General features: G+C 45.3%; 1 protein-coding gene across 1 annotated transcript in view; it reads left to right on the top strand.

Annotated features, from left to right (window-relative positions):
* The window catches only part of LOC119177950 (cytochrome P450 4V2), a 65,188-nt gene that overhangs the window by 22,202 nt on the left and 29,487 nt on the right, over nucleotides 1-13,499 (top strand). Inside the window, exons 3-4 of the mRNA XM_075883301.1 lie at nucleotides 11,005-11,093; nucleotides 12,253-12,452. Coding sequence (XP_075739416.1) covers nucleotides 11,005-11,093; nucleotides 12,253-12,452 — 289 coding nt within the window. The remainder of the gene's footprint in view (nucleotides 1-11,004; nucleotides 11,094-12,252; nucleotides 12,453-13,499) is intronic.

Raw genomic sequence — 13,499 nt, 5'->3', positions numbered from 1 at the left:
GAGGCTGGTACGGTGAATGCTTAGACACAATATATACAGTTCCACCCTCCATAAAATCAATGAACGACGGGCTGTATTTTCTTATATGTGAAGTGGAAGAATGACTAAAAAAATTAACAACTTTCCAAAGGGAACCCTGATGAGATGTGAAGCCGCAGAGTTGCGCATGGCGATTTGGCGGGTGATTCAGCGGAAGGCGCGCGGCGCTTTCGAGTGCACGATGACGTCGATGATTCGCCGGCGTTGGCGTTTCGCTGTCGGCGGTTCCACTCTGCTTCCTTGGCTCGCGTCTCGTAGGTGTTGCCGACGTATTGAAGACACTTGAGCTCGGCTTCCTTGGTTCGGGTCTCGTCGGCGTTACCTACGTGCCGTCTCCATCCTCGAACGCGATCGGCGTACTTGACTCGCACCTCTTCGGTGTCGTTGGTCTTCCACTGCCGACGCTTGCCTTCGGTTTCTCTGGCTCGCGCCTCAAGGGCGTTGCGGGCGCGAACACGATCGGCACTGCTAGCTCTCGCAACGCCGGCGACGGCCGGCTTAGGCCAAATCGTTTCGGTGCATGTTTCGTCGGGTGAAGGAGCTTCGCTTTGCAGCGTCCTCTACATCGCAGAGAAACGAGCCGAAAGAGTATTCACTCGATGTGCGGTTGAACGTTGCGAGTGGTGGAGAGGATCAACCGAAAGAGAGGGCACACGTGGCTTGCGCGTGGCAGGGGAGGGAGAGAGTGACGTCACCACACACTGCAAAGGAAGGCGTGACTCACTTGGCACCGCCCCAACACCTGCGGCGACGGGAGCGCGGTGCGGTGCGTTGGCACGGAGACACGGATAAACACCGTTACACAGGCTAGTCTAATAGCTGCTTCGCATCTAAAAATATTCCACTGCGTAACAGTTTTGTAAACCATATTTACTCTGTGAAGTTTTAAGTATATTTCACACTGATGAGTAGTGAAGTGGTAAGCACATCTTGTGAAGCCAAACGAGACTAAAGTTTAGGAGATGATGGAGACAATGGAAATGATTAAAAATTGTCTATATTGGGGGAGTTCAGTGGAACCGCGAATGTTGCTATGAAATGGTTTTCAATGAGTGCATGCGTAGCGCAGTATTGCAGAATAGGAACCTCCATTCCAATTCCAATCCAGGGAATGAGCATTTGCCGCAATTCCATTCCTTTTAATTCCTTGGACAGAAAAATTGGTCTATTCCCATTTCAGGAATGGCAAGGCCATTCGATTCCATTCATTCGATTCCTCAGTGTATAAAATGCATCTTTATAGGTTTATTGAATTAATAATGAATGACCCCACAATATAGTGTCTTGAGATGCATTAAGAACTGCAAAAGTACGTAAAACACGTTACCAAGGTCTAGGGGTAGCTTGGTGGCGTAGCTTGTGCAGTAAAACCACCCTAGTAATTCCCCCAGAAGCAGTTCTCCCACCACATATAGCATAGTAACAAAACACTTTAGATCTGCTGGTATTATATTGAACAGTGCACCACCACTCTGGCACCTTGTGCCTTTGCGTCGAATAAGAAACACAGGGCCGCACTGCTCGTCGGCACTCACGCTTGTCAACCGCGCCTCGCTGGTCTCGTAAGCATGAATAGGGTGAGGACAACTTAATGTTCGCCGGTGCGCAGGTATGAAATGTCTTTATTGTCGCAAAGGTTATTCGCGTGTGTCAAGTACTAAAGTGCTCGTAAGATAAAGATGAGGCCGTGGATGAAGTATTTGCCTCTTTCGGGTGGGGTATCAATGAGAACCAACGTGCGAGGATAATTTGTTCCTCCTTTCAGTATACGTTGGGATAATGCTTTTCTTAGTACGCCAGTCTATGCCCCGGTTCCTCTTTTACAAATTGGCAGGTTGTTCACACTTTTACACTACGCCTACTCTTTGGTTTGGCTAACTAAAGGTCAGCCCGGAGAAAGAGCTGTGTCCTTCGGCTTCGAGAGAGAATGTACTCAGGCCTACAGGTCTAATTTGAACATGATATTACAGTAGACGCTGTCTAGGGTGTAGAAAAATACTCCCCAATGTCCTCTTTGCTTGTCGATGCGAACACGGATATGTTCCGAGTCGTAGGAACCAAGCGAACTTGAAGTTAAAGCGCGTATGCGACACGAACGAAGAGACGCAATACACACACAGCGCCACTTCCAACAATGATTTATTTTTAAAGAGAGCAAAACATACACACGCACCACGCGCTTTCACCGTGCCTCAATGCGCAGCCACATTTAGGTAGTGCACCACTTTTGGTGATGAAATGGAGGCTACGCTGGCGCATAGGTAAACTAATTCAATAATTCTCTTGGCTTCAATGATTAGTCGTACTAATTTATATAAGTACGACTAATAAGTATGACTATATATGTTCTGTGATCTTTCAAAATAAATCTTTGTTGGAAGTGGCTCTTCGTGTGTGTGTACTGTCTCTGCTCGTCCGTGTCGTATTTGCGCCTTAAACTTGAAGTATGTTAAACCAACAAGCCCAATCTGCCATTCTCAAACAAAGTGAAGTTACAAAGAGAGAGAGAGAGAGAGAGAAAGAGAGAGAGAGAGGGTAACAATGAAATGATCCCACCCCGGAGTACTGGTAGTGCGAGATGACCACCTCTCAGCTCGAGATTCGGGAACGCCATATCTCCTAGGCTCAATTCCTCGAATTCTTTACCTTCCGAACACGTTTCGCAATTTGTCACTAGTTTTTTGATCACCAATCTTGCGTCATAAAAAGTGCTTGACCGTCCTCGAGATTTCTAAATGTTGCAGTGAAGGTCGCAAGCAATACAACGCGCAAAAAAAAAAAAAACTCACTTTGTTGGACTTATTCATCGAAACTTTGCAATGAAAAATGCAATAGCTAAATGAAACTCTGCAATGCAAAAGCTAAATGAGCGATTTCGCGTTATAGTTTTAAAACCCGAATTGTGACTGAACGGCACCTTTAAAGGTTGGTTCTAAAAAAAAAAAGGTGATACGAGGCAATTGCCGTCTACCTATGCGTTGCGCTTCACAAACGTGAGCTGCTCAAGCGTGAACTGCTGAACGCAGGAGCCTGTGTGGTAGTGTATTATGACAGTGCTTCTTTAGCCGCCTACACGCGCGGCAACCACTGCACCATGCCCCCCCCACCCCTCCCTAGAACAGAGCGAACGTAGGTTTAGTTCGGCGCGTGGGATTTTCTCGGGAATCGGGGAGGCGCCGCCGAGGCCGTGGTTACGTGGACTTTCTTACTCCAGGCGGCTTCCAGAACCAATGCTATCGAAAGTTTACTCCCTATCTGTCTGTAAGGAGGGGGAGCACACACAGGTCATCGTGTACGACTGTTTGCTGCGCTGACCTAAACACCTTCGTCAATAGAGTTTCGGGCGAAGGCACTCATGTGTGACAAGGGGGACAGTACTGCTAAACAAAAGAGGGGGGTGGGAGTAGCAGGTGAGCTTCCAGTGAACAAAAGCATCGCGCCAGCTTTAATACATATCACAACTTAGAGAAGAGTTTTTTTTTGTTTGTGCGCTCAGAACTTCTCATCACATCATAGCTCTCCTAACTCGGTGGATCTTCTACTGATCCTCACTGGTTTTTCGGACGATTTCGCATTGCAGTGGTCTGGGCGAGCGCAAAGGGAGGCGAATCAGATGTGTCCTATTTTCCTTTTTCTTTCGTCTGTTACCTTCTCCCTCCTATACCTATAATCCCTTTACCTCATACCTATACCGACCTGTTGAGGTGCCCTCTTAACGAGACACAATTACGAGCGTCACTTTTCTCTTTATTTTTTATTAAAATCACTTAGAGAGAGAAACAACATGGCTCCGGGTCAGCCAACGGGGACAGAAGTTAGCACAAAGGCGTCAAGGGTGTAAACATAGCAGACGGCTGGTAATTGTAGCTGGGGTGCGGCCGAGGGCGAAAAAAAAATTACAAGGCGAAAAGAGGGCACGGGAGGGGGGGCATGCTGCTGCCTTAGTTTCGCTGGGCGGCGATTTGGCAAAAATATAGGCAAACTTCAGTGGAGCACAGTCAATATACGAAAAACTTGTAGAGGCACGTTGCTTATATGGAAGGCAGGCTCAAGTTTTCGCAGCACCGTGGGTCACCCCTGCGGAAAGAAAGCAAAGCACCGGTCGCTCGGACGGGCCGCGCTGGCTGGGTTTTCCCATTGCGCGCTCGGATAAGGTGTTCCTTGGGGCGCTTATCTCGCGTTTTGAACGCTATGGGCGCCACTCCTTCATCATTCTGAAAAGCCGGCAAGCGCTACTTCGGCATTGTTAGCTGCTACAAAAGTTTAAACATGACGAAAACCTGAAAACTGCCCGTCAAGTTCTACCGTTTCCAATGCAAGCAGTGCGAGAAGCAAAGGCGTCAAGAGTAGATACGACAGTTTGCCAATACTCCGCGGTCTCGTTACTTTGAAATATTTTAGTCGTGCACAGTACTCATATCTATTAACTGAAAAACATACGATGGCCTGCCTCGCACTAAAAGCAAGTGCGTTTGTAAACTGAAACTACAGCAAATAGGCACCCGCTGTACATTACGCGATTGGGCAGTGGCTTTGCGGGACAACCATTGGTAGTGCGAAAACGGCTGAGCTTGCTAGCTTGATACACCACTGTTAAAATACCGCACTGTGAGCCCTGAGAGTGTTTCATTCAGCTGATGGCTGTAGACCTCTCGTCGCCGTTCAGTGTAAGCACATTTATGCTGCGGGTTCGCACTGAGCGTTGAACGTACAGGTCTTGTAAGCAACACTCACCGATAAGTTAGCATGCTGAGGTGTGGCGATGCTAGGATCGAAGTCATGATTTCAATTCCCGCATACGCCAGCTGCATTTCCACGGGAGCGGAACGCAGTAACAAGGCGCCCAGATTTTAGTTCAAGAATGGAAGATATTGTGTTGCATATTTCACGTGTATCGTGGTATGACGCTCAGTATAAACAGATGTGACGCTCGGTGTGTGTGCACTCTCTGTCCGTTGTCATCACTCATTACGCTTGAAATAGATTTAGGTGCACGTTAAAAACACATCAGGAGCCGTAATCAATCTATAGTCTCACACTATGGCGTGCCTCCTAATGATATGATGCTTTTTTGGCGCGTAAAATATTACAACCTTGCATGTTCTCGAGGTGCGGGTGATATGAAGCTGCCACAATGAAAACGAGTTGCGTAAAGAACCGAGGCAGATATAAACTGTTCGATGATTTCGCGAAATTCGATGTGGTTATCAGGGTCAAATATCGGCGTAGAAACATGCTCGATGCCAGTGGGTATAGTAGAATATGATGAAGACCAAGCGAGCTGTCAAAACAACCAAAGCGACATTCAAATGAGGGAACATGCTGCGTGATCACACGTGGATATTATCTAAAATAAAACATGCACTGCAAGAAACATGCATGGTCGAAGTGGACATAAGATACCTTTCTGTGCGCATTTCTGTACATTCAAAGAAGCTGCGAAAAAATTCAAGGTGCCATTGAACTTACGATACAACCTTGTCAACACCCTATGAAAACCTCAGCAAAAAATTTAAACTCCTATAAAACTGAACACTCCACATTGATATGGTGCCAGACACTCAGCAGAGAAGACGTCAGTTTAGTCTCTTCACACTGACCTCCTCATAAGTTTAAAGCCGCTCTAAACTTTGCATTCAAGCAATCAAAGTTCGAATGCTATTCGATCATTCCATCGACGCAGGCTGCGCCATGTAGCCGTGCTCCGAAGCTGTCATACAGTGATAATCTGTGACTTTTCTTCTTATGTGATTTTTAAAAGAGAAAAGAAGAGAAAAGTGAGTTCCGTAACTGTCTGCATCACAGTGCGACACCTCAACAGTAGCTCACGAGGGATGGGGGTAAGGAGAGATTAAAGGATAGGATTAAAGGTATAGAGATAGAGAGAGGGAGAAGAAGAGAGCATGGCGCAGGGACAGCGACATATGGAAGTAAGGAGAAGATGGGAAAAATGGACACGGTCGCAGGAGCTCGAGGACGGGGCCCCACTCGGCGAGAGCTGTTGTCGGCGTCAGGAGATGGCGTAGGGTGAGCCAGTCGGCCAGAGCTGCGCTGCCGTCGGAGATCACGGGGGCACGCAGTCAGTGACGAAGTTTGGTCTCTCAGTAGTCATGAGCCAATGAACGCGTCTTCGCTCTGTGACGCTGACATGCATGCTCGCGACGTCACCAGGCTATACGGGCCTAGTTGAGATTTACGAACAAGGAAATTTACTGGACGGTGAAAGCCTTAGTTGCCACCTCGAACGGGAAAAATAGACCAATGGCGACCAGCATCTACGGGGACAAGATCACGTGATGATGACACGATATGATGTAAGCATGACGTGGACGATCGCCATAATGTGCGTCATCATCATAAGGTCATCGTGACGTATATACTATGATGACTGCATCACTTGACATCGTAGCTTGGTCAAAGGTGCCATGGTTGTGTGGTTACGGTGTGCGACCACTAACCCGCAGGTTGTGGGATCGCCCTGCCGAGGTGATCTAGTGCCTAAGGTACTCGGCTGTTGACCCGTAGGCCGCGGGATCGAATCGCGGCTGCGGCAGCTGCATTTTTGATAAAGGCGAAAATGCTGTAGGCCCGTGTGCTGAGATTTTAGTGCACGTTAAAGAACCCCTGGTGGTCGAAACTACCAGTGCCCTTCACTACGGCGTCTCTTATATAAATACAGTGGTTTTGGGACGCTAAACCCCAAATATCAATCACTTTGCGAAATAGAATGCCGCCCGCGGCGGCTGCATTTTTGATGTAGGTTAAAATTATTCAGATTGAGGCCCCGTGTTCAGAAACGCTCCTTGACTTGAACTTGACTTGAAACCGCCTTCAATGCAGCTTGTTTGATACGCATCTGTGCGTTTGTGCTGCCCTGGCACGGCCTAAAGACAACGCGTTTGTGCTGCATCGAAATCGGTTGCAAGTCAAGTTCAAGTCAAGCAGCGTTTCGGCATACGGGGCTGCTTAGATACGAGTGCACGTGAAAGAACTGCAGGAAGTCACAAGTAGCAGAGTCCTCCACTACAGCGTCCCTCAATCATGTCATGCTTTTAGAACACCAAACCCCAACATTAATGGCGAAAGGTGAGCCGGTCCCGGAAGCAGTGAAAATCTCGTTAGGTGCAGAAGGCCTTGAGAGGGTCGTAGGGCCGGGTCAATGCGTCGACTGGGAAGAAATATAGAATGATGGTTTTCGCATTACAGTCGTCTTTGGTGCATGCATAAAGGGCCCTGCAATTTTAATTTTATGCATTAAATTCTCTGTAACACTGACCACCTTACGTGACAGAGGTATTGAGAGACAGACGTACGGATAGCCGGATGGATAAAAGTTTTCCCGATGAGTCAGCCGAAAAATGCTTACTTGTCAAAAGGGCATCTTTTGAAGAAGACGTAAAGCTGACTTAGAGGATGGTACTCGTGAGGGCAATTTTGTACAATGCAAAACTTCAATGTCGAAATCGTGTTTCTATGGGGCGGTCGTGTGGCTGCTACAGGTGCTGACGAGCTCTGTGAAGAGAACAAATTCACTTTGCCGCTCCAGAAAACAAGGCAACGTTTCAGGAAAGCTGCAACCAGAAGTTTGAACTGCTTCAGCTAGCACGAAAGAGTTGACAGCTGTGGCATTGACCATACTAGATGCCGATTACAAGATCCAGGGCTCCCTAGTTATCTCGGACTCGCAGTCCGCATCCCGTCAATACCTCACCGAAGCTGCATCGCAAATTACTGCTAAAACCCTAGGAACACGCATTGAACAACATCCGGCCGTGCTTTGGTGTCCAGTGCACGCTGTGCTAGAGGGTAATGGGAGGGTAGACCGCATATCTCGCGTAACTAGTATCCGAGTAACAATAGCAACTCTCAAAGAACCTCTGGTCACTCCGTGCTAAATGCTGGAGATAAAAAGAAAAGAAAGGGGAAAATTAAGCCCACTACGCCCTACACTTGATATCGGGCAGGCTAGGGACTGGCGCTGGTTGCAAACTGACACGTACCCCAATCTATCAATCCTCAACGAAATCCAAAAAACGCCGAACCTGGGCACAAGTGTGTGGTGTTAGGAACGGCCATCTCTCACCCACATAACGTGGACGTGTAGACTTGGACCACACAAAATTAATTCGCCCTCAGTTAGGGAGAAACCCATTGCAGAGGTGGTGGCAGATCTAGCTTGCCAGCAAAGATCGAGAAAGCCATGTTGCTCTGTTCGATCAGGACCAGCGAGCCGCAAAGGCCAGTGGGGCCCTGGACTAGGAGACCCACCCACCTTTGCCCTAATTCACTTTAGTACAATGAAGTTTCTACTACTACTAATATGATACTGAACGCTTACATACCACTTAGACAACTTCTGAGGTACGTTCTGCGTGAATTTAAGAGTAATTAATCATACGCTATTGCTACAAGTTCACCCCTCGGTTGAAAGTAACTTTCCAAGAAATGCACAGCAAACATTAAAATGATATCAAGGAAAACAGATTGTTTACCTCGTCGTTTGTATAAAGGATGAACTTGACGGTTAATCAGTTTTATGCAGTACTTTTTAATTACGTGGGTTATAGTAAATCTTTTTGGACAAGTAGCCAACATTTCCGATATAACTATACCAAGCACGGAGACTTTTTAGAATGACTTTAACGAAGCGTCTTTTTAAGCAGACGCATGTATTAACACCGTTGTGTCGTGTTCAGTTTTTCGCGGTTCTGTCAGGGCCCTCATCAAGTGCGAGGCCCAAGGGATGGCTCTCAGCTCTCCCATAGTAGAGAACAAAGTACTCAAAATTATTCAACGCATATCTAAACACACGGCCAACTTCAGTTGACTCCCTTAACACTGCGAGGTCGCAGCGTGGCCATATGGTGTGACAGTCACTGCGTAATGTTTCAACATGGTCTCATCAAGTGTGAGGTCCACGGGATGGCTTTATGCTTTCCCATAGTTGAGTACCAATTAAGATCGCTAACCGCTCTTTCTAAACAAGTGATGTTATTGGGACAGCTTGAGCCTTTCCTTTAGTGGAGTACGTTGTGCTTTAAATCATTGAATATTTTTTTCTAATCCCACATTTCATTTTATGCTCTACTATCTCAAAGACGAGTGCAGCTGGGGGACGGATAGATAGATCAATGAATTTTATTAGGTCTTTCTGAACGTGCTTTAACACTTTGCGGGCCGCTCCCACATCGGAACAGAAAGACAAAGTGCCTAAAGAAGCCACACACATAAGCCCCGTGTCAAGCAGGCAAGTTAAGTGAGGAGAACACGTGGGTCACTTCACTTCTGCTAATCATAACCTTTTAAAGTTACAACAAGGAGCTTGCAAGAAAAATGCATCAGTTACATGAAATATAAGAACTTATGCATAATTCACCTCGCACTATCATGTGCTACATGTGAAAAGCATGATTCGTTCTTTGGCAATAATGAAAATGACGTATGAGTCATGAGAGGCCTGCCATCAGTTTGTAAAAAAAAAGGAGAGCCCACGAAGTGTTTTTCTTTTCTTTTTAAAGTCCCACGTGACAGTTGAGATCTCCGCACAGCAGGACCATCAGCGGTATTAAATGACAACCTATGCACGGCGACAACTTTTTGTAGCAGCACAGCCAAAGCTACATAGGCGGAGCTTGTGCACATGTGTTACTACGCCAAGTAGTCGGTTTTCATGTGATTTCGGTTTCGGCTTCACAAGGACAGCAAAAATATATTCTTCACGCGGCCACCATGCATTAAATCTTACATTTATTTTGAAGGAAAATGTATGCTATGTTAATTTTTTATGGGAAAAAACACAAAAATTTGAAATACTCAGATTTAATAAATAAAGTACTGAGTGATTGGAAAAACGCAAAGCGAAAAAATCATTTCCTAAATTTCAGTGCATACTTGGTCGGCATCATTGTTCTCCTTCTTTTAGAGACGCAAGAACTTTCTGGAGCCGCTCACCTTATACCTTTAGGGGACGTGAAGGCAACGATGGGAAGCGTAAATCTTGGCACTGATCAGTCATGAGCAGGCGTCTGACGTTCGTATACTCAAGTGTGTGAACCGGAATCTTTACTCAGTCAAGAACGCTGTTTTCGCAAAGTCAACAGGGTAATATACATGAACGCGTCTGTTACCCAGGCAAAGCGCAAGAAACGAGTCCCTCCACAGACGACGACGGAAGCGGTGTTACGGTAGTCTATATTCAGCGTTATCGTATTAACAATATTAGGCAGCTGAAACACCGACCACGTATGCAACGCAATTTAGAAAGGTGGTCATTGGTTTTACGTACAGTTTCCAATCTCACTTTTTCTTCCAAACGGCTGGTGTAGCGGAAGACTGGCAGGTCGCCGGTGTCAATTTCAAGGCAGCTATAGCGATTAGAGTCCCACTTTCTGGCACACAACTTCTCGTTGATTGCATGTGCGGGACACAAAGTATTTCATGACGCACCGCTGTCCTCGTTTCTCCCTGCTCGATGAATACAGGTCACCTAATGAACACGCATTGAAGCTTGCGCGCAACCTTCGATGTGAACTTGCAACAACCTAGGGACGCCATCATTGTTTACCGGGGTAGGTAAAAGTGAAATGGCACCAGAAAATCAGAAAACTAGAAACAGCGAAAAAACGAAGAACATACACGGGTGATGATTTCTAATATTAACGCGAACAATCTTTAACATATTATTTATCTCTTTTGTTTTTATATTTTCAATTATGCTACGAATTGTAAAAAGTTAGTGTGTGTGTGGACTACGTGCAGATGCGTAGTAAAAAATGGCGTGCTTGGGCATCGTAGTTTTAGCTGTGCTGCCGCAGAAAGTTGTCATTGAGTATAGCTCTTCTTTAGGCACACAGCTATATTATTAGCTTAATTATTTAAAGGTGCTTTATTTGTACAGCCGATGCACGAGTCAAAACTCCTGATATTCACTTTATGAATGCATGAAATGTATTGTGTATTTTACAGACGCTCCTCATGGGTAAAGTAAAATCGGACAAACCTGTCCTTTACAGGTTTCTCAAACCATGGCTTGGACACAGAAGTCTTCTCATGATGTAAGTGAAACAAGCTTTTCTAACATTCACACGGAAGTCGGAACTGCTGCGTAGTAACGCATACAAATCCAAAGGCAACTCATCAGACTTGCAACGATATTGTAGGAAGCGTTACGAACAAGGACCCATGGTCGTAGGTCAACAATATGACGTTTACTCGATCAGGGCTAGCTCTGCATTCTTAATTCCTTCTTCTCTTTCTCTACGTCCACCACGCGTCCCCTCAAGCCCATGCCCCACTTCTTTATTTTCAACAGGAAGCATATACCTTTCAGTGTAAAATTACGGGCAACTTTTCACGTCTGTGTTGACCATCAATTTAAAATGGGCGTGTTGATGGTGTTCTTGTCCACGTAAACTAAAGATGAAAATTTCCCTACTATTCGAGTCGTATAAGGACGGCGTCTTCAGAATTTATAGATACGCAATAACAGGAATATGGACCTACTTCATCGCAATAATGAAATTGACACGTGAAACAGTATTCGCACGTTTTTACTTTGCACGGTTATTAGTTTTTTTCTGCGTGTAAAAAGTTCATATATCTTCACGTTTAACAACCTTATCGTTCACCAAACACTTCTTATTTTGGGTTGCAAATGAGTGATTTTTTTTTTTTTCGAGCCATTGCCCCAGCGTCAGGTATGAGTATTCCTTATATCGCGCTGTGCATACCTTTTAAAAATATTCACCAATCATGACGCAAGAGAACGCCTTTCTAAAATGAACGAGGTGCGTTATCACGAAAGGGGAGCGATCGTCACTCTGACAGCATCATCGACAGGATATTTCAACTGCAAGATGAGTGACATAGGCGTAAAGCTTTCGAAGCAAGATGTGGTTTCACTGCGTTAAAAGCAGTGCGTTAATTTCACATAGATAGATAGATAGATAGATAGATAGATAGATAGATAGATAGATAGATAGATAGATAGATAGATAGATAGATAGATAGATAGATAGATAGATAGATAGATAGATAGATAGATAGATAGCAGACAAATAGACACAACAAAGGAAGGTGAAACAAATGGGCTCATAACGAAGTACCCTTCAGAAAACGCGTCCTCCATTTCTTTTTCCTACAGTTTAGAGCGGCAATCTCTTCGCTGTATCTCTACAGTGTCTAACCCACTCAGTGTTGGCTCATCCGGTGCAGTGGCGGAGACGCCTGGAAGACTAAGCGGCGGATCTTCATGCAAGCCTTCCACACGAGCGCGATGGACGGCTATCTGAGCTCCATGCGTGACAACGCCGAGTGCCTGGTGGCCAGAATAGATCAGCTGCTCAAGGAGTCACCCGGAGAGCCCATCGTGTGTCTCGAGAACGTGCAGAAGTGCGCACTGGACATTATCGGACGTTAGTATACGCATTCTGGTAGCTGCTGGCGTATTTTACAAACATTGGGGCTAGATTTTGTAACAGACAGGCGCACTAGAGCATGGTTTTAATGTAGTACCCGTCGCTAAACCCGCGTACTTAACAGTGAAGTGCAAAACCGTATCCATAAGAACAGGGTCACCACGAACACCATTGAAAAGAAACGCTAATCTCAGGACACTTACAGGTCTAAATCTTGAACAAAGAACTGACACTTACTGTAAAACGGGCACATAACTGCCTATATAATGTTCGTGCCTATTTAAACCGGCGTCGGCTTTCATACCCCCTGTAAAGTCTTCAAATAAAATACAGTAAATAATTATATACTCATTAGTTAGTTAGTCATTTAAATATTTACATTTATTTAACCTAAAATGCTCTTGTCTGCTCTGTCATAAGTTTATCTCGTCTGCAATGTTTCAACTATTGATCAACTAGGATGAAGGCAGCCCAAGCTGAGGATAATAAATTTTTTTCGCTTTAAATTATGTCATGAAAAGGAGGCCTCCATGGCGAGACGCTTAAAGTTAGCTTGCAGCAGTTTTGAGCGCACTACACGTTCTTACTTGAAATTGTCAAGAATCTTGCATGTTAGGGCCAGGGTTATCGTTGGATAGATTTAAAAAGCAACTAAAGGTCAAGCTGTAAGCAGGAAAAGTAGCTATGCTATTTATTTAGGTGCCAAAAGTACCACTTAGAATGAACAAAATATTCCCAACTGGCTTTTCTATTATTGAACCTATAAGCACGATTATGCCGAAGCTGGAACGTAAAATAAAGAGCCCAAAATTTTCCCTCTTGCGTATTCTTCGGGCCGCAGGTAGTTTGCCAATAAATAAGTAATTTGTTATATGTTCAGTACATGTACATGCAGTTTACCTGCAGTTGAGGTATTGTATAACTAACTTTGGGCAAAGACTTCAGTGCAATCAATAAACGTTGAAGCTGTTTTCCTCGATGCCATAGACCAAAATTGATATAGACCTCTAGCTTCAACGAGCCAAACGTGGTGGAAAATAAACA

The sequence above is a fragment of the Rhipicephalus microplus genome, chromosome 1, assembly GCF_043290135.1.
Source record: "Rhipicephalus microplus isolate Deutch F79 chromosome 1, USDA_Rmic, whole genome shotgun sequence".
NCBI lineage: Eukaryota > Metazoa > Arthropoda > Arachnida > Ixodida > Ixodidae > Rhipicephalus > Rhipicephalus microplus.
The sequence above is the reverse complement of the archived record's forward strand: the minus strand, read 5'-3'. Positions and strand labels throughout refer to the sequence as shown.